Raw genomic sequence first — 21,677 nt, forward strand, 5'->3', positions numbered from 1 at the left:
CCTGCCTAGAATATTCTCCACTCCCATCACACAGGTAACTCCCCCTGGCTGCGCAGACTCAGCCTTGGGAGTACAAGCTCAGGGCAGTGATTCTAAGAGCCAACAGTCTTGGGTTCAAATCCCAACTTTACTCTGTAGTGGTTACATCCCTTTGGCAAAGTGACTCAACCTTGCTGAGCCTCTGTTTCCACGTCTGGGGAATAGGGCTAATAGTGGTACGTTCTTCCTAGGGTTGATATGAAAAGTGGATATGATATGATAATGTAACTAAAGTAGGTAGCTCAGTATGTCGTACATGGTCAAGGTTTAATATATGTCAGTGGTGATTACCATCTTTGTCTCAGAAAGCCTTTTTGAGGGCCCACACTGGGTCCCATGGCTCTCCCACAGGTATGGCCATGTGTGGCAGTAGCTTATATACTTGTCTGTTTCCTCTTCTAGACTGTGAGCTCTCTGAGGACAAGAACTTGTTTCATTATTTTCCTGTCTAGTGTTTAGCATTGAACCCACAATTGGCATTTAGAAAATAAGTGAATGATTGTGGGCAAGTCACTAAACCTTTTTGAGCGTGTCTCCTTACCTTATAAATGTAAGGTTTGGATAGGATAATTTCTAACACTCACTTCCCATTTCTAAAATTCACAATTAATTCTATTTTTTGGTAGCACCAAAGGGCCAAACCGGGACCAGGGTTTAAGTCCCTAAGGAATCACCTTTTGGCTCACCAGAATTGTCTAATGTTCAACAGCTGGTCAAAAATGGAGTGGGATTATCTGGGAAGGGAGCAGGCTCATGGTATCTAAACATAATCAAGCAAAGGGCAATGGAGCCCTCTGTAGGGATGCTGTAGGGAGGATCCATGCAATCGGTAGAGCAGGGAGAGATGAACAGCCCCATATACATAAATAGTAAGCACAATCTTACTTCAGGGATGAGGGGTTAAAAATACTGAGGATGATGAATGAAAATCCCACCCCACATCTCTTGAGCACACACTGAAATAGCCCTCCCACAGCTAACTGATTCCAGGTGGCCCTCCTGTGGCTGGGGCTGGGGAGTGACAATTGGGACCACACACGCACAAGGCATGTGGCTCGGTGTGGGGCAACGATCAGGGAACACACAGATCCCTGAAAAGAAGAACTAGAATGTCCATGAGAATGTTCCCTTCTAGCTCTTTTTTGCTTAAGAGCAAACTGGTAAATCTCACATACTTTCACCCAATGTTTTGTACTCAGGGGTCCCTGATAATCCTCCTGTCTCAGAAATGTATTCATACATATCTACTCACCAACACACACACACACACACACACACACACACACACACACACACACACACTCACTCACTCACTCACTCACTATTAAATGTCAGGTCTTTCTAGAATACTTTTTGGCCTTTGTCTATGGCTAAACCTGATACTCATTCTCTTCCCCCATCCCAAACTGCCTGCATCCCTGACCTCTGGTCATTTCTGAAATTTTCACTAAAATAATGAAACCCTTTAGAATTGAGAAAAGAATACATGAATGCTCAAACGCAGTTGTAGATACTCATTCAAAAAAACCTACCTTTCCCCCCTAACCCTCTAAATTGTGACTATCCTACTCTATTCAGTCATCTTTAACTTTGCCTTCTTTTATTACATAAATAACTTCACATTAGCAGTTAGCTATCAATGATTTTTTTAAAAGCTTCCTATGTTCCTTTAGAACTTCATAATTATAAATGTATGCAAGTTATAATTATAACGTAAAAAATTAGGTTTACTTTTCCACATAAGGCCGTGTGGTCAACACTTCCCCACACTGCTACCTAGTTTTCATCTTTACCTCTTTTAATAATTGCCTTTCACTGACTGGCTGCATTATGCTTTCCTTAAGCATTTCCCCACTGTGGCACTTGTAGGTAATATTTAAAATGGAGGTTAAAAATAACAGAGCAACCAATATTTTAGCACAGAGAATCTTTCTCTCATATCGGATTATTCTTAGGCATAAATTCCTAGATGTGCAATTACTGGGAGAAAGGATACAAATATCATAAAAGAAACGTACTCCATAAACATTTTTATTTTTCCTGAATTGGCCTTTATGCAGAAAATAGTTGCTCCCCACTGAGGTAGGTGGTTGGAATGAGGGCCTCTAAGACCCTTTTTTATCTCCAAGAGCCCATGATTCTAAAATGATGATGCTAAAAGCCTACTAATTCTTAATTCAAGAAGCAAGCACAAGCACATGGTATGTTGAGGTGTGCTCCTGGTGGACTAATGACAGTGATCTGGAACACGGCGGACAAGGTGCCTAGGAAGCAGAAAACCTGGTGGTGTTCATGCCAACACCATGGGAGACCCGACAAACGGACAGGCGAGCATTCTCCACTGTCCTCCCTTTCCCGTGCTGAGCTGCCCTGCCAGAACCTCTCTAACTACAAACATATACACACGGGTCCCAGGAAAATTGTCAGGCCCAGCCCCTGGGAGCAAACCCATGCATAGAACCAGAAGACCAGGATGGAAGACAAGGTGGGACTAAGGGAGGATGGTGGGAAGTGGGAGGGGGGAGCAGGTCCAGCCTCAGCCCCGGCCAATGAAACAAGCCCATCTCCCGTTGTGTTCAACTGGAAACAGGGAAATGGTTCTGCTGATGTTTCCATTCTCAAACTCCCCAGAGAAGGTGGATAATAAATAAGTGACAATAACAGATTGCGCACTGTCAGCGCGGGCACTTCTTTGCCTCCAGAGAATTGATTTTTAATAACAGCGCAGATGACATGTGGCGGGAGTTGTCGCTGACACCAGTGTTTTGTGGGCTTCGATAAATCACATCAGCCTGGAGGCTCTGAAATGGACAGGCTCATTGGGTGCTGTTTGCTGGTTGCTACTGGGTCCTGAGAAGGGTCCAGGGCTCTAAGTCAGGAGGCTGGATTCTGCAAGCTCCTGACTGCTGGATTTTGGGCCAGTTACAACCTGGGCCTCAGTTTTCCCATCTTTAAAATGGGCCTAATCCCCTCAGTCTTACAGCACTGTTGGAAAGGGTTATATGAGGCAACGGCCACAAAAAGTGGCATTTCTGTTCTCATGGCAATATCATTCAGAGAATCCTCCTTTCCCGACAAAATGTGCAAGATGAGAAGGCACAAAAATCAGGCGACAACAGGACCAAGGGTTGGGGGTGGCAGTGAGGTGCCATTCCTGCTCTTGCAAGGTAATAAATAACAGTAATAACAAATATTTATAACGTGCTTACTGTGGGCCAGAGCTACGCTAAATGCTTTATATACAGCATCTCATTTAATCATTATAAGATCCTGTGAGGTAATTACCATCTGGATTTTATTGAAGACACACAGCTAGGGAGGGGCAGAGCCATGACTGAAAAGCAGGTAGACTTCATGGTCATCGTGCCTTTGCTGGGGCTCATCTGCCTCAGTGGGCTGTCCTCTACCTTGTGTAGGACAGGGTGAGGCAGGTGTCATAAGGTGATGGGGAGGCAGTTGTGGAGGCTGCAGACTATACAGTCTGGTCTAAAGGGGCAGGGCTGCTCAGCCATGCAAGAATGTAGATGGGAGCCCTGGAATGACCAGGTCTCTCCATTTTCTAAGAAATAATAGAAATTAGGATTTTGTATGAGAAGCCTCCTGATATTTAACTGTTGGCAACTTATTAACACTTTTTTTTTTTTTTTTTTAAATTTTAGAGAGACAGCAGGAGTGGCAGAGAGAGGCACAGGGATAGAGAGAGAGAATCTCAAGCAGGCCTCAAGCTTAGCACAGAACCCAGTGCGGGGCTCTATGCAGAGCTTGATCCACAACCCCGGGATCACAACCTGACCTGAAATCAAGACACGGATGCTCAACTCACAGAGCCACCAGGTGCCCCCAAACTGCTTGATTGAAAAGATACTCTATGAGCCAACTAACTCTACAATTGCTAACTAATAGCTGTGAGCTGAGCCAGGTCTCTGGGCTTCTAGTTTGTGACCTCTGATAGATGCGTTTGGTTTCCTTGCAGAGTTTCACAGTGTTTACCCTGCCGCTCTAAAGTCAGAGGGACCAACAGTGGAATGATCATCAAGATAGTGGCCATAAGCCACACACTGTGCTCTACTAGGGTGCAGAATACAGTTGCATATGCTAATCCTCACGAGGGAGGTGCTAGTGATCTCACTGGGCACAGAAAGAAGTAGAAACTCAGACTGGTCTGTGATTTGATCCAGGTCCACAAATGGTAGCAGCTGGCTCTCTGCCCTCCCCCCTCCGCCCCACCCCACTGAGCCAGTAGGAGTGCCGGGTTGGGGAAGTGTGTGTGTGGGAACTGTGCTGAGTATCGCCTGCTGTTACATGGTGAAGCAGAAGCTGAACTCAGGGCTCTGGGTACTCACAGCACTCGGAGAGACCGCAGCCCGTTGAAGGCGTGGATGGGGATGCACCGCAGCCGGTTGTAGCTCAGGATCCTGTGGACAAAGACACATGGCCATTCCTATTCTCACATACATATGGGCGTATGGTCCACACTGTGGACCGCTCAAAGCAAATGATTTCTTTATCTTTCCAATTTTAATATTTTGACAAAAAGCCTCCCAACAATAAAGGGAAGGGGAACACCCTCCCCCACTCTAGGACATTCACTGGCTTCTGGCTTCGTTTTCCCAGCTTCCTCTCATCTTCCACAGCAGGCTGGCTTCCTAACCAGCTTTGCCATCACCTCCCTCTGTTGTCAAATGGTCAGTGCTCACAATGTGCAGAGCTAATAGGAAATAAATGGATCTGAGCAAAATATAATTGTGTAGGGAAACCCTCCACTGGGAAAGAAAATTCACAAATCACAGAAGGTAAGCTAAAGAGGGCCTTCTTCAGAAGTAATTAGGTGTTAGTTCCTCTCTAACTGCCCAGACAGTAGAGTTCTGACCTACTTTACTTTTCTTCTGCTGGTTAAGGTCTGCTCTACATGGGGGCAGCCATAGCCCAGAGGATCACTAGAGCAGAGAGCACACGCATGAGGGGACAGGGAGAAAGGATGGCCCCAGGCCACTGACTGCCAGGCCCATATTGAACACAGTGCCCCATTGTACTCACAGGGTGGACAGGTGAGACATGTTACTGAAGGTGTAATTGGTCAGCACACCAATGCTGTTGTTGCTCAGGTCACTAGGACAAATAGAAGAGTAACACTTTACTGTTAGTGGCAACTTTCATACATTTGTGCATGCTATCTTTCTATCTACCCATCCATCCATCCATCCATCCATCCATCCATCCATCCATCCACTCACCAATCTACTCACCTACCCACCCATTCATCCAAATGTTCATTTTTTCATTCAAGATTTCTTCAATCACTCATTCAAGCATTTGTTGGTCATCCATCCATCCATCCATCCATCCATCCATCCATCCATCCACCTATTCAACCATTCAATTACAAGTTTATCTGTCCATTTCATTCTTCCAGCAAAACATAACACATAAGATCTCTCCTTATGCCAGTGCCATTTCCTCCCAGGTCAATCCTTCCTTTCACTGTTCCTCCCTCTCTTCTGGCATTCATTCATTCCATCTTATCAGATTCTCTCTTAGGGGGAATGAGATTGGTAGGGGTATAGTCTTCTCCCAATTACAACCTCCAGATTCTCTTCAGGGATAAATATCCTAAGCAGTGGTTTTCAATCGTAGCTGCACATCAGAATCACCTGCAGAATATTTACAGCCTCTGAGGCCTGGGTTCCATGCCCAGATATTCTGGCTTGTAAATCAGGTATTCTGATTTAATTGCTTGAGGGTGGTTTTGAGCATCAGTATTAAAAAAAACAAAAACAAAAACAAAAACAAAAAACTAATCAGCTGAGGTTCAGAGCCATTGCTCTAGAGAAGGGGTTCCCAGCTCGGGGCACTTTTGCTTCCCCAGTGACATGTGGCAATGTCTGGAGACATTTTTGGTTGTTCCTACTGGCGGAGGGGTGCTGCTGGTGTCTAGTGAGTAGGGGCCCCGGGTTGCTGCAAAATATCCCACAATGCCCACCACAGCCCCACAACCAAGAATGATGTGGCTCTAAGTGCCCACAGGGCTGAAGCTGAGAGATCTCATCCAGAGGCTGGTTTGGGGGATATTTAGGAAGCAAGGCTGAATGAGGTGACAGGTGGCTTTCTTCCACCTTTCTTCAGCAGCCCCATTTTTCCAAGGGCAACAGTGTTTCATTGTGAAAGAACTCTCAATTCCCTCCTGTGGACCAGCTCCCCACCCCCTAATCAGCCAGGGTGATCTTCCAATGGCCACTCGCCCAAGGAATTACTTTGTACTCTCACGGGTCCCACTTTGGCAAGGCAGCGAGGCGGTCAAGGGACAAAGCTTACAGACCACCCGGTTTCCTGGGCCTCATCCATGCCCCACATTTCCTCATTCGGGAGTTTTCCTGGATCTTGGCAGACTTGCAGCCAGTGGCATTTACCACCCAAAGGAACCTCAATTTCAACCACTTACCTGGAACATTTTCTGGGCAACTAGAGGAGGAAGGAAAAAACGCCCCTTTAAGCTTTTGGCAAACCTCAGGGCAGCCACAGCTTGCAAGAAATTGGAGACTGAGGAGGCTTGGGATTTAACTGGGGCACCACAAAGTCAGAGGCTGTCCCACCTCTCTCTATGCCAAGGAGGAAGTTGATGTGGATGGACAGTCAGTGATGCCAGGCTCTGGGTATTTCTGTGTGTAGCTCTCACTGGTAAGACCTGGCCCATCAGGCCGGCTCACTCCTCCCAGCTGCCTCTCTCTGCTCCACCCGGGAGAAAGTGCAGGAACGTGGCGAAGCCTGCAGATCATCCTCCCTGACCCTCCACGTCAGTTTCCTGAGCTCCCCCAGGCAAGAAAATTACATGTCCCACCCGATGCCGGGCTCCTTACATAAGTGTCAGGTGTGGGAGGGCGGACAGCTCCCTGGGCACGGCTGTTAAGTGGTTTCCTTCCAGGTACCTGAAAGAGAGGGGCAGAGTGACGCTTGGCCAAGAGACACTGCACAATTTGTCATTTCTCAGAGTCACCTCCCCCGGGCTAGGTTGGGCCTCTGTTTTACTCTCTCAGCTTCTTTTCTCCCCTACATCAAAACACATACTACGTTTGTCATTTATATTTATATGCGTGATTATTCAACTAATGACATTTTCTCCCACTGGACTACTCAACTCCATTGATGGCAGGGCTGTTGTCTAAAATTGCCCAGTGCTGGATCCCCCAAGAGTACGTACAGAGCTGGCACACAGTAGATGTCAAATAAATATTTGTTAAATAAATAAAGCACTCACTCTGTACCCAGCCCTCACAATTCTCTTGGATTCACAATTGAGGAAACAGAATTTCAGAGATGTTAAAACACTTGCCCAAGGTCTCACGGTGAGTGAGTGGCTGAGCTAGGACTCAAACCCAGGTCCCTCTGACTATAATCTTACCACAGTTCCATATGGCCTCTACTTAGCTACTGGAGGGCATGGGATTCCTGAGCCACGATTCATGCTAAGAACTCTAATTCATTGTTTTGTTCTCTAGTGTGCCTCTGAAAGCCGAGGAAAGGGGGTGTGTTCCTGCTAAGGTTCCCAGTGGGATGACTGCCTGTGAGAGGGTACAGGGGTTCAGACTGGGGACGTACCAACAGATGGAGACGACTCCTGGACAGGCAAAGGCTGAACCTAGACCTGTCTGGACTTCAGGGTCCTGCACTGACCTGCTCACCTAGGAAGAGGCCACCTCTTTGGACACTTGAGTGAGCTTGAGAACAAGAGAAGGAAGTCTCGTTTTAATCATGAATTACAAAAGTTATCACTACCTTTAGGGGGTGACATGGGCCAATTTATTTATTCCCATCCTTGCTGGAAACCCCTTCACCTGGGCTTCTTATTGCTTTTGGGTCAACATTACAAAACCTTTAAGATGGCTTACAACACTGCCTCTGGTCTCCTGGGTGAGACTTTCTTGACATAAGCCTCCCATAGCTTCCTCTTGGAGTGGTCAACTCCCAGCGGTGATGTCCACCGGTGCTGGGTTTGCCTTAAACTCCAAGACAGCAGACTCTCAGTCTCTATCTCTAGCCCGGTGCTTCTTAAACGTTAACATATGTACACATCACCTGGGATCTGGCTAAAAAGCAGATCCTAATCTGGTAGGTCTGTGTCAGTTCGGAGAGTCTGTATTTCTAACAGGCTCCTGGGTGATGGTGGGAACTGCCAGTCTGCAGGCTGCATTTTGAATAATGAGGTGCTAGCACATTGCCTGGCATCCAGTAGACCCACCGTCAAATGACTGAATGGGATGAAATGGGTTAAAACAGGATATGAGTCAGTTTGTCAATGACCAAACCAGGCTTAGCTTTGAGGGTAAGTTGGAATGGTTATTACTGTAAATTAAGGCCAAGCAACTTTATTTCCAGGGCTGGTCCCTGGGAATCCTCAGGGCTCAGAATACCGGGCAGGCCTGCATATGGTCTTAGGTTGCCGTGGCATGTTGGATTAATGTCCTTTTGGTCCTTAATCCCTTGCTGTATACTCATTATGTGCCAAGAACTATGCTAGATGGGGAGGCGGGGGGGGGGGGGGGGGGAGATACAAAGATGAACCAGACTGCATTTTTGCCTTCGGGGAGTTTGATCATCTGGCCTAAAATTCAGCCACCTACACTTAGATCATGCCCTCGGGCAGAGGACCTGAAACGTATTCACTGATGCATTCAGTTATTCAGGCAGAAATATTTATTGGGCAACTGCAATGTGCCAGGTAGTGTATATACTGGTGAAGAAGACAGGAGTGATGCCTACTTTCGGGCATTTAAAAATCTAATGTGGAGGGGGAGGGAGAGGGGAAGAGGCGGGGGGTCAGAAGGAGAGGACACACACAGAAAGCCACATAAATGACGAACTGTGATGTGCACTTTGAAGGAAAGGAGCAAGGTGCTAGGATATGGAATGCCCAGGGACTTAGTGCAGAAAGATGTAGCTGAGAGGGATGTTCAGGATGACAGGAGCAGGGGAAGGGGGGTGCCGTCTGGCAAGAGTGAGGCCTGTGGAGGGCCCTGAGCTCTGGGGCTGTTGAGGCAGGGAAAGAAGGCCAGGGAGGTCAGTCTGGGGGGCAAAGGGAGATGGGCGGATCACACTGAAGCCTTGGAAGTGGGCTCATTCCAAGTGCAACGAGTGACTTCAGACAGGTGCAGGGTGCTGGTATTGCAGAGAGCTTACCCTGCACTCACCCTTCTGCTGTGCCCTGAGGGACAGGATGTAGGACATTCACATTCCGTTTGGACACTGGCCCTGTGCCTCAACAGTGGTGGCCAGGGGCAGGCCTGTGAAGGAGACCTTCCAGCTTTCTCTGCTGGGCAGCGAGGTTCTGTGGAGATGGCAGGATTCTGGCATGTGTGCAGGCTGATGGAGTGGGGCGGGGGGAGGGGCAAGCCATGCTGGGCCACTGCCTGCAGGAAGTGTTTTGTGGATAGCGTGGCATGGAGGGAGGGAGGGAGGCAGGAGCTGGATGAGTGAACAGGCCCAGTGGGGAGGCACTGGTCCAGGGAGCATCTCTGCTGGAGGGAGGCTAATTAACCACGAGGGAGCCACTTGAAGGGGTCTGGCCTCAGGCTGGCAGTGATGGCTCACCCTCTCCCATGCTGCTTATTCTTTCATTCTTGTTTGTTTGCTACGACTACTTAGCAAACTTGAGGCATCTAAGATGAAACCCAGAACAAGACACCAAAACCCCAAGTCTCCCTGCTGGGATATTTACAGAAGGTCCTGTGACAAGCATATCTGAAGCATGTTACCTAACCTCACAGACAACATGGTGACAAGGAAAATAATGACACAGAAACAACAGGTGCATACTTCAGTGCGATGAGATAGACTCTGGTCTGTTACCTCATCTAATTCTCTAAACAGGGGGCCATATTTTGCTGGGTGTTTTGTGATTTTTGTCGACAAGAACACTGAGGCTCAGAGAGGGGAGTAGTGAGTCCAGGAGGCAGGGCTGCGCAGCCCAAGAAGTCAAACACATGCTATTTCCTCTCTCCACCTGGAGCTCTTTATTTTGATGTTTGGCCATCTCTGTCCTGACAGGATATGTTCTACCACGTGGTGAGCAGGGATTCGGGCTAGGTTTGTTTCCTATTGCATCACCAGACCATACTGTAGGGCTTAGAGAATAGTAGGACCTCAGATATTAAAATTTTTTTTAATGTTTTATTTTTGAGAGAGAGAGAGCGTGTGCGCAAGTGGAGGAGGGGCAGAGACAGGGAGACACAGAAATGGAAGGAGGCTCTAGGCTGTGAGTTGTCAGCACACCACCCGACACGGGGCTCAAACCACAGACTGTGAGATCATGACCTGAGCCAAAGTCTGGTGCTTAACTGAGTCACCCAGGTGCCCCAGGACCTCAAATATTTGAATGAATGAATTAATGAATGAATGCAGAGAAGGGCTGTTCATAGGACCCTGGATTAAACAAAAACCTGCAGTGGTTTCAAAGAATGCCCTGGGTCTGGCCCACGTCCACCCGTAAGGCAGGCCATGCTCTATAGATGCGTGTATTTGCTCAACAATTGAATGAAGGCATAGAAAGACCACTGGAATTCAGGGATTCGAACAGTGTCCTCATCTGAGATGGGGAGGTTCAGGGGGCCTTGGAGGATGGGCGGTATGTCACAGATGCTTTTGGAGCCTCTGGGACTGCTGTGCCAGTTCCCCAGATTCCAACCTGGCTTGACTGATGTTCTGCAAATGCTGACTGGATCAGCCTTGCTCCCTGCTTAAAATCCTTCCTGGCTTCTACTGCTTGCCAGCGAAGGACTACCCAAATCCTGCCAAGCTGTCTGTGGTCTGCCCTGGATCAGTCAGTGTTCTCTAGAGAAACAGACCAATTGGACACACACACACACACACACACACACACACACACGACCCACATATAAATATATATACAGAGGGAGAGAGAATTTATTTTAAGGAAGAGCCAGCAGGCTGGAAACTCAAGTAGAATTTCTGTGGTACAATCTTGAGGCAGAATTCCCCCTTCTACAACAAACTCCAGTTTTTCGTTCTTAAGGCCTTCGATTGATTATATGAGGCCTACCTCCACATTATCCTGGGTAATCTCCTTTACTTAACTGCATCTATAAAATACCTTCAGGGCAACATGTAGCTAGTGTTTGTGCAAAAACCTGGGACCACAGCCCAGCTGGGTTGACCCATGAAATTAACCATCCTAGTCCCTGCCTCCCTCTCCTGTTCACCCCCACAGCAAACTCTCTCTTGCTTGGCCTCAGCCCTCCCTGAATGCCTCATGCTCCTTATGGGCAGCCGGTCTCGGCACATGTATGTCCCTCCCCTTCCTCCTTGCCTAGTTCACTCCTACGGTGGCTCAGAACTCAGCTCAAGCACTGCCTCCGACACCATCTCCCACACCCCCTGGGGACGTGACAGGCTGCTCAATCCAAGCTTTCAGTGCGTTTTCTTCACAGCATTCCACCCTCATGTGACATCCAAGTGTGGTTCTGTGATTAGTGGGGCAGGACTGTGTCTGTTTTGCTCACTACAGCAGCCCAATGCACAGGCTGATAGCAGTAGATGTTCAGGAAACACCATCTGTATGCTGCAAACCCCAGAAGTCCCCAGGTGGAGCTGTGTGTGCCACTGCAGGGCTGAATGGGACCCGTGTGGCAGCCACTTTAAGTGCACAATGTCCCTGGCAACGTGGTGTTGCAGCCCAGAAGACGTGGAATGAAAAGGCTTCACTTCACAAATACAGATGTGGCTGTGTGGGAAAACTCTCTTTGTGCAAAGCCCTTCATGAAGACTCTGAACTCCAAAGCTGCCTGTAGCCTGCAGCCCAGGCCCCAGAGGGACCCTTTCAGAAAACTGCACTCTTGCCCTCCAGCCTCAGAACTATCAGAGCATCTCAGGCAGGTCAACCTTTGCATTGATCTGCATTTAAATGCTCTGTTTTAGCCCCAGCATGAGCACATGAGGAAGTGTCTGCCTCACACGAAAATCCACACAGAGCTCCCCATCTCTGTTAGCAGCTTTGTGGTGCTGTTAAGTGCCCCAGGGACTTTCAAACCTGCTGAATGGTGAAGGAGACTGGCAGCCACCTTCCAGGAGCCCCCACCATGGCTAGGGTTTCCACCAGGGGCCTGGGATGATGGTTGCAGCTCTGGAGTCAGGCAGCCGCCCAGGCTTGTATCCTAGTTCCACTAACTAACAGCTGTGTGACCTTGGGCAAGTCACTTAACCTCTCTGAGCTTGCATTTCACCTGCAAAAGGAGGCTCATCATCATCACCACCTTGAAGTGATTTTGAGGATTCAATGAGTCTCAGTGGAAAGCCCTTGAAGCACTGCTTGGCACAGTGGTGTTTAACGTGCTTTGAATACACACACACACACACACACACACACACATCCCTCCATCCAATAATACATATGAATATTAGAAAACAGATGATTCCCTTGCTGTCTATTCTCTATTCTTCTCCCAGAGTAATATTTCTAAAATGTGAACTGGATCACATCACTTTCCTGCTTACAATTCTTCCTCGGCGTCCGTATTTCTCCGGGGATGAGGAGTCAGCCCTCACCACGGCCCGACAAAAACTGCACATCCCTCCTTGAGTTTTCAGTGAACACCAGTCTCTTTTCCATTCTGTTTGCTCCATCTCACAGTCTGCGTGGTTTCCCAACTTTATGATCTTTCTACCTTCGGGTCTTCACAGAACATTTTCTTTCTTTTTACTGCTTTCCATGTCCCACCCCCACCCATTTCCCCTGGGAAACACTATTCTATCTGAAATGCCTAATTTACTGATTAGCTTTCTTATTGTCTTTCTCCCCCATTCTAAGTTTCTGACATCAGGGGGGCTTATCTGTCACATTAGCTGCTGTGCTCCCAGCTCCTATGACATTATTTGGCACAATAAACTCAGCGAACACCTGACTGAATGAAGAGGGCTCCCTCAGCTTGTGGCCTGTGCTCCAGCCTCCCCTCGTCCCTCCCACAGATGGCCATGACTGCCTGATAGCCTAGAAGTGTCCTCTACTGAAGCCATCTGCCGAGGTCTTCTCTGGGCCAAGGCTTGTGCCAGGACTCCTAAGTGCTGATGTGCCCAGAGCCAGCTGCCCTCCAGCTGGCTGCAGGCAATTTCTGTCCCTCTCCCCAGGCCAAAGAAAGGCAAGAATACAGTCAGTGCCGGGCAGTTTCTCTAGAAAGTGCTCTTGGGAGCCTGCCTGGTGAGTGGGGGTGGGGGTGGGGGGTGGCAAGTGTGCAAAGAAAGCAGCAGCTGGCATTGCTAGAGAAGGTCCAGCTGTCAGGACCCACCCAGCCAGAACCATTGACAGGTACCTACGGCATCATGGCAGGGGTGCCGTTTTTGCCTTCTCCCCGCTTATGGGCAGATGGCAGGTTCCAAAGAGACCATGACTGTCTACTGCAAATCACTGACGAGCCAGGCCACCGGCCAGAGCACACAGGGACCCAGGCCTTTCCAAAGGAAGAAAGTAGTTGAGTTGCTAAAGGACGGGCCTTGGGGTCAGACAGCCCTGGGCTCGAGCCTAATGCTCTGCTGCTCCTTGGCAGTGTGATCTTAAGAAATCATTCAACCTTCCCAAGCCTCGGTTACTTCATGTGCAAAATGGGATTATCAATGCCTACTTTACAGGATTGCTGGGAGGATTAAATGAGATCACATAGGAGAAAAATCTAGCATAGCACCTGGCACCCAGTAAATGCTCTAGGAGTGCTGGCTGTGGTGGACTGCACTCACACAAGACATCTTCCCTTGCTTTCCTAAAGGCCAGCGTGGGCAGAACTTCCTGGATTCTTCCCTATCCCAGAACACATACTCTCTATGCCACTCCTTTGTGCTTGTCACCTCCTGCATTGCTCTGCCCCTTCTCTGGCATGCACCTCCATCGCCCTAGACTTGAGGAGAAAGCTTCATCTGAGCTGCCTGCTGTACCCCAAAGCCCCATCCTGATGATCTGGAGCTAACCAGTGCAGGGCCAGGTCCCACCGTCTCCATCAAGCAATGCATTCTTATCATCACCTCCTGCCACACTTAATCTCACAGAGCTGTGTCTCAGCCTGTGCTCTGCTGGTCAAGCCCCAAACCCTTTCAAGTCTCCTATCAGTGCTGTGTGTGTGTGTGTGTGTGTGTGTGTGTGTGCATGTGCATGCACACACTGCCAGCCTGATGTCCTCAGACTCCGCATCCCAGCAGAAATCCCTTCTTCCAACAGCGGTGCCTGGGGGACACATGTCATCCTTCCCTCTCCTGTCCTTGGGATGTCAGTGGTGGGACAACAAATCCATGCTCACGGCCCTCAGACCAAAATCAGTTTCAAAATTTCCTCCATTCTCAAAATGGAGCCTGACATGGGGCTCGATCCCAGGACCCTGGGATCATGACCTGAATTGAAATCAAGAGTTGGATGCTCAACTGACTAAGCCACCCAGGTGCCCTTGTAGGCTTGGTTTTGAATCAGGAACTTAGCAGATGTCTCTGTATTGTTTGCCTGCTAGTGTGTAAATTACCCAAGGGGTTCTTAAAGTGTCGTCTACTGGCCACTGGGGGTCCTTTAGACTTTTTCAGGGCTCTCTGAGGCTGGAACTACTTTTGTGATAAGATTAAAACATTTTTTTTCCATTTTCACTGTGTGAGTAAAATTGCTGGCACCTCAGTAGGAATCAAGGCCATGGCACCATATGATATCAGTGGTCATTATGTTCTTCCCCCTCAAGCACATGACAGTAAGGGGAAAAAAAAGCCAGTTTCACGGAAGAATGCCCTCCATGAAGCAGTAAAAAAACTATTAATTGCATTAAATATCAACGCTTGAGCATACATCTTTTTTTTAATATTCTGTGTGGCAAAATGGGAGGCATGCACAAAGCTTTTCTGCTTTGGTTGTCTTAAGAAAAAGATCTGGTGTCACTGACTTACAAGCTGAATTAGCCTTTTTTCCCCCCCATAAAACACCATTGTTACTTAAAAGAATGACTAGCAAACAGGTTTTTCAGGGATAGGTATTTAGTAAGTAATTTCTCAAAAGTGAACAGAGTGAGTCTGTCACTTCAAGGAAAACAACGAACTAGTACTTACTGGCAATGATAAAAATTCAAGCTTGCTTCCAAGTGAAAATTAAAATTTTAGAAAACCCATATCGGCTACATTGAGCAGCATCCCTTTACTGAAAGACTCTTCTGCTGAGATTTCTGGTGATGCATGTTAATGGCTATGACATTTTGGATCCGACATTTTTGATACGGTATAATGCAATGTGTCAGCATCCGAAGATCTGTGTAACTCTGTGAACCAGTATTTACTAAAGGACCAGGGCACAGTGTTACAAGATCATGCACGGGGCAGGGAAAGCTCCATTCAAAGCACAAGATAGACCCGTGGGTTGTAACAGAGTATAAAAAGTTCATTGATAAACTTTTAGGTTCCACACAGCAACTAGCCTGTAACACCATGCGGTTTTGGCATATTATCAAAGAAGAATCTCCACAATTATTTGGAATGGCTATTAAAATTCTCCCTTTTTCAACTATGTGTCTATGTGAAGCTGGATTTTCTTCTCGTACTTGACCCCAAACCCTGTCACAACAGAGTGAGTGCTGAAGTAGGAAATGAACACCCAGTTGCCTTCAACTACATTTCTAAAAATGTCACTCTTCTCAGTTAAATGTCTTTTGGTTTGGTTTTCATAGAAGTATGCTTTTTTTTTTAATACAGACATATAATGTGTAAATTTTTATTTCTAAATGGATTAATAAACACGTTTAAAAATATTTCTCAGTAGTAGTTTCCAATGTGCTATCAACAGATTTAAGCACGTGAACAAAAGTTCAATGAGAGTCCTCACTGCTTTTGAAAAACATAAAGGGGCCCTGAGACCCCAAAGATGAAGAGCTTCTGGGGTAGGGGGCTAGAGAAGGGGGTTGGGGTCAGACCAAAGTGCCTTCTGATCGTGACTCGGCTGCTTACCAGAGGTGAGGCTTGGGGGGTGACTTAGTTCTCACCACTGAGGTGAGTCAGGGGTACTGAGTGAGGGCCTAGCTCGGTGACAGCTTGAATGAGCAAAGGGGAGAGCTACAGGTCTCGGGCGGCCCTCCTCCCAAGGAGAGAGAAGGGCCAGGGGGTTGCAGACGGCTGGCAGGAGAACTGACTTCCCTCTGGTTCTCATTGCCTTGCTCACTAGTGCCTACACTGAACTCCCACACCCTGCCCTTTGGAGAAATGCTACGAAGCTTTGTTTTTGTTTTTTTCTTCTCAATGAATTAACCTTAATTTTGTTTTGTAAGTTGGCAGCTCTGCCTGAGACCACGGATGATGCCTGAGGGAGCTGGAAAGCCAGCACTGGATCCAAACACTGCATCTAGTCCTTGAAAGCGGGGGCCTCCAAGCCACTGTTTTCTGGGCCTGGCAGCTTTCTCTGTCTCTGGCATCAATTTTCCTGCCTTCCCCTCCCTGGACACTCCTCCTCCCCTCCCTCCGGGAGGTGGTCTGGGCTCAGAGGTGAGGGCTACCGTCCTTGGTGCGCTTTGGAAACCAGTGTGGCCAAGGGAAGCACCATCATTTCCAAAGCAGGAAATCAGGTTTCCCCAAGCTCTGAAGTTTACTTATAATTACAGCCAATTATCTTTGTTATTTCAATCTCTGTGTCATGAACTTTGGGGAAAAGCCTCTGTGGGCCTGTTTTCATGGCATTTCCTTCTCCTTAGCACGTGTCACTTGGCATTCAACTGACCCAAGAAGGAGGCGAGGACCTGGGTCATTTTCGGCAGCCCCCACCCATCGGCACTGCTGGCTGAGGAAAGGGCTCGGAGCTCACTGCACTGAGTGGCGTTGCTCATGCAGACCTCCAGCAGCACGGCCAGGGCCCAAACGCGGGGCTGTTGTGGACTTCTTAGTGACCGCCAAGACTTCCTTCCTTCCCTGGGATCATCAGTCCTGGTTGCAACCTCCCTGGGTGTCAGGAGATGGGGGAGCCACAACTCACACCCAGGAGCTGACCCGCTCTTCTCAGACGGCTCCCTACTCAGCTTCCTCCCCAGCAAGCAAGGGCAGTGCCAGACACACACTCCCTGCTGGTGTCTGGGATCCAGGGAGAGAGTACGAGCCTGAGATGTGAGTGGGTGATGGCGTGTGAGTGTGTCTTCTCACTCAGGCAGCCTGGGTCCCGTCACGTGTCACCCAGCTCTGCTTGCCCCAACCTGCAGCAACTGCCGTGGGGCGTGTGGGGCACCCCCTTCCCCTGCTCATTACCTTCTCCTCACCCTGTAGGTTTCAGCTCCAGCTTAATCTCCCCCGAGAAGCTTTCTCTGATTTCCACACCCAAGTGACGCCTCTCTAGTTTCGGGCTTCACTACCTTGTTCCTCTCTTGGAGCACTTTTCAAGGTGTCATCTCACATGTGCTGCTGAGATGATGGAACAAATGTCCACGTTCCCCAGTGAACCATGGGCCCCACATGGGTGGGGGTCACACCTGTTTTGCTCACCATTGGCTCCCGGGTGTGAGCAGAGCGCCCGACACACCAGGCACTCAATAAACACACGCTGAGTGAATGAATGAACGCACACAAGAGTGAGTGTGGCTTGTGCTGGCTGTGCTCACCTGCTGTGGCCAGGCTGCTTCTGCACGTTCGAGAGAGGCCTCCCTGCCCAGGGACTGGCTGAGCTTTCCGGGGGGCGGAAATGCAGTTTTCTGCACCATAGGAAGAGCCCTTCAGGAAGGGAATGATCTGTCTTTTTTATTTAAGTGGGAGCTTCTGGGGCAGGAACAACCCTGAGGAATTAGTGTCAGGAGCTTGGGCTCTGGAGTCAGATGGCTCCTGGCTGGAGCACGAACAGGATACAGAACTAAGATGACGTCTGCAACATGGGTAGCTTTAAGGTGGAAAAGGATCATATTGGTGGAAGAGCTCAGTAAGCCACAGTGCCAGCTGGGCAGTGTTTTTATGATGATCCTGTGCCATTTCTGGTGTCAGACTGAGAGACTGCTGGGGAATCTAGAAGGTGGAGTCAGAGCAGGGGGCCTGGGGTGATCTAGAAGACGAGACAGGAACCCTCCCGCTTGCATTCTGGAGGGCTAGGTTCTGGTCACCTGCCAGGCAGAGGCACTGGGGAGGAGTTACTCCTGTTCCCAAGTCCACGCTGCTGCCCGACCCACCCTTGGCCGAGGCCCTGCTGCCATCTTGCTGGGACCCCCTCAAAGAGGGGCATCCCAGGCAGTCTTGCTTGAGACACTGGGGACAGAGCTGCTGGTGGGGGGCATCTAAGAGTGCTCAGCGGGGGGTGGCAGTACTCACAGTTCAGTCACGTCCTTGGGGATGCCTCTGGGTAGGGTGTGTAGCCCCCTGTCGCTGCACCGCACCACCGTCTCCACGCAGGTGCACTGCTCCGGGCAGAGTGGGCCCAGCTGGCAGCTACTCTCGTCATTGCCTGCGGAGAGCCCCAGAGTGAGCGGGGCGGGAGACAAACCTCTCTGCAGAGGCAGGTGAGCAAGGCCAGGCGCCAGGCACCGCGCCATCTTCGGGAAGGGAAGCCCTCCATTTGGAGCCAGAACCAGGAACAAGGAGCCTGCTGGTCTCACCAATGGTTAAAGGGAAAAGGATGTGTGCTTGGGTTGGGGAATAGGGTCACCTGTCTTCTACCACATTCAACATAAAATTAAGGCTCAAAAAAACCCCCCAACAAACAAACCAAACCAAAACTTGACCAACCAGAGTATTAGGCAGGAAAGAGGTCATGGTTAACTGAATCAGGAATAATTCAACCTTACTGAAGGAGAGGTCTGGGGGAGGGGGAGAGTCTGGTCTCCTTCCTTCCTCTTTCTCCTCCCTTTCTCACTCTTTCCACTGCCATAATCCCTCTGGAGTGGTAAATGTGTCCCCAGCCCCCATTATACCTTAACCTCAGTTAATCTACAAACCTGTTAATTTGTCTCCAGATAACCTATAGTTGACCCAAGTACTGGCTTGAATTTATGCAAACATGCCCTTTGGAATCCTGACACTCAAAGCCTTGGATCTCCAGGTATTCATAACTCCCTAGCCAGTGACAGAAAATTTCCAGGAGCCCATGTTGAAGTCTGATACTCGGAGCCTCATCATGATGCAGACAGGAAAACTGAGGGCCTGGGCTCCCAGGCACAGCTGTGTAGGTTACATACTGCACAAGGGTGCCTCATCATTCAAGGGGCACTAATCTCACTGACATGATAGATTAGAATATTGAGTACAACAGCATTCTCATAGATAGTCATAAGTCATCTTGTTTTAACAAAATCAGTATATTACAACACATTTCTGATTGACAGAAGTAAAATGTCTTTAGAAAGAGGCTCCTTTTCTTAATTTGTAAGAAGGAGCCATATGGCTAGCAGCAGACCTGCAGAGGCCTTCAGAGCCACAGATGCATGCCTGAGGGCAAGTGAGATCTCACGGGGTCCTGACCTTCAGTCCCCTGCTGCACCTCCCCTCTCTGGTGTCTTTCTTGCCTTCCCTGGCACTACCCCTCCTCCACCCCGCCCCCAGCCTTCTCACCTTCACAGGTGAAGTCCTGGATGGCCACATCCTGGATGGGTATCTCCTTGAGGAAGAAAGGCTTTTGGCACCGGGGGTTCCCGCTTACGATCCGCCTCTTCCTCAGCCACTTGCCCAGCCAGGCCAGGTGGCAGTTGCAGTTGAAGGGGTTGGACAGGAGGTTTCTGAGAGGAAAGAAGGGCTCTCTCTGAGTGGTCAGCACCCCCACCCCCCACCCCCGTGGGAGTGGGACTTGGGATCCAGGTCTGCAAGCCTGGGGCCCAGCTCTCCAGGCAGGCCGGCTCTGGGTTCTGATAAAGGAGGAAGGAGATCTGGGGAAGGAAGTGCAGACTCTCTTCTAAGATCCAGATGCAGTCTTTGCAAGGGCCTTGTTCCGGGACCTCCACACACAGACCCAACCTCGGTCTCCTGACACGCCCTCCCTTCCTCCCTGGGCTCGGGCTGCTGGCTGTCTTCAATCCCTCGGCAGGATTCTCTTACACTTAGCACCTCCACACCGCTGCCCCCTCTCCTGGCATAAATCTCTCTGTGTTGGCCTGGCTTCATTCCTGGCTCAGATGGCCCCTCCCCTAAAAGGAAATGAGGAGTCCTGCCTGTCCCAGTCTTCTCCCCCAGTTGTCTGCTGCCTGCACAGAACCCACAGGCAATGTTTGCCTCCCTCCGTAGACTCTCAGCTCTCCCAGGTGGGGGTCAGCCCTGTCTGTCTGCCCGATGTCTCCAGGATCCCGCATGGCACCAGCACGGCCTCTTTACGGGTACCTATGGAATGCAGTGAGTGGATTGGTGGAGGAATCGGGGAGGGCAGCTGTCAGGCTGTGAGTGTCGCCCAGAGGACTGCAACTGGGCTAAGCAATTCATAAAGCTGTTCTCCCATGCAGATTTGTCACAGCAGCCCAGGGGAGGAGGTAACATTATTCTCATTTCACACATGAGGAAAATAAAGCTTAGGGAGGTGACACAAGAGGCCAGACAGCCCTGAATGGCTGTGGTCTGACAGGACAATTAAAAGCTTGGGAGTCAGACATCCCGGGTTTGAATCCTAGAGCTGATGTTCAGCAGCTGCATGAAGTCAGGCAAGTTTCCTCTCATGTTGAAGCTGGTTTCCTTAGTGCTTTGTGACTCTACCTCTCTTGACATCTTTTGTGTCTTTGGATTCCCAGTTTGGAGGCAAACAGGAGGAGTAAAAAGAAGGCTCAAATAAACCAACCTGCTGGTGCTAGTTCCTAACCCACAGTCCCTGGTCTGGCTGTCACTCATTCATTCAATGCATCGGTTTATTCACCAGTTATATAATGGGCATTTACTTAGTGCCAGGCACAGATAGAGACACTGAGGATATAGCAGTGCACAGAAGAGCTGCACATTCCTGTCCTGGAACCTACATTCCAGCTGATGGGAGGCAGACAGTGCACAATCAACAACACAAAGGTCAGTTGTAATAGTATATTGGGAATGGTCAGTGCTACGGAAAAGGTTAAGGAGAGCAGGGCTGAGGAACTGGGGGTGATGGCACAGGAGGAGAGTGGGGCGAGGCGATGGACACTTAAGCAAAGAATGGATGGTGGGGAGGGAGGCCAGGGGAAGGCCGTTTCAGGTAGTGGGAGTGGGTCCGGGGTGCGGTGGATTGGGGGGGGGGCAGTAGGGAGGCTGGTGGGGCTGGCCTGGAGGGAGCTTTGGAGGGACTGGATGGCATGGGCTTTTTAGGACCCCTACAATTTGGCTTTTATTCCCAGTGAGGCAGGTGTATGGGAACATAACAATGGGCAGCAATACAAATGCAGCAAAAGCCTTTCTCTTCTGACTTCCAGAGTCACTGGGGAAGGAAAGAGTGAATGGACCAGCACCTGAGGTTAAAGGAGCCACATAGAAGTACTAGGAACAACCATAAAGGCTCACGTGTTCAGGCCCCTGCTGTGCGTTTTACAAATATTAGCAGATTCGATCCTCATAACAATCCTACCAGACAGATTTTACCGAAGGAACAACTGAAACACTGAGAGGCGAAGTAACTTTTCTAAGGTCACGTAGCTAATAGGACATAAAGCCAGGATTTGAACCCAGGAGCTTTGGCTCTAGAGCCCATCACTTTATCACTATTCTAAACAGCCCCTTTTACC

General features: G+C 49.2%; 1 protein-coding gene across 1 annotated transcript in view; it reads right to left on the minus strand.

Annotated features, from left to right (window-relative positions):
* The window catches only part of SLIT3 (slit guidance ligand 3), a 595,338-nt gene that overhangs the window by 44,483 nt on the left and 529,178 nt on the right, over positions 1-21,677 (minus strand). Inside the window, exons 19-23 of the mRNA XM_040444444.1 lie at positions 19,561-19,724; positions 18,325-18,457; positions 6,894-6,962; positions 5,077-5,148; positions 4,383-4,454 (exon numbers count right to left, since the gene is read on the minus strand). Of these exons, the coding sequence (XP_040300378.1) occupies positions 4,383-4,454; positions 5,077-5,148; positions 6,894-6,962; positions 18,325-18,457; positions 19,561-19,724 (510 nt within the window). The remainder of the gene's footprint in view (positions 1-4,382; positions 4,455-5,076; positions 5,149-6,893; positions 6,963-18,324; positions 18,458-19,560; positions 19,725-21,677) is intronic.

Source organism: Herpailurus yagouaroundi, unplaced genomic scaffold (genome assembly GCF_014898765.1).
Source record: "Herpailurus yagouaroundi ecotype Mexico unplaced genomic scaffold, PumYag 29, whole genome shotgun sequence".
Lineage (NCBI taxonomy): Eukaryota > Metazoa > Chordata > Mammalia > Carnivora > Felidae > Herpailurus > Herpailurus yagouaroundi.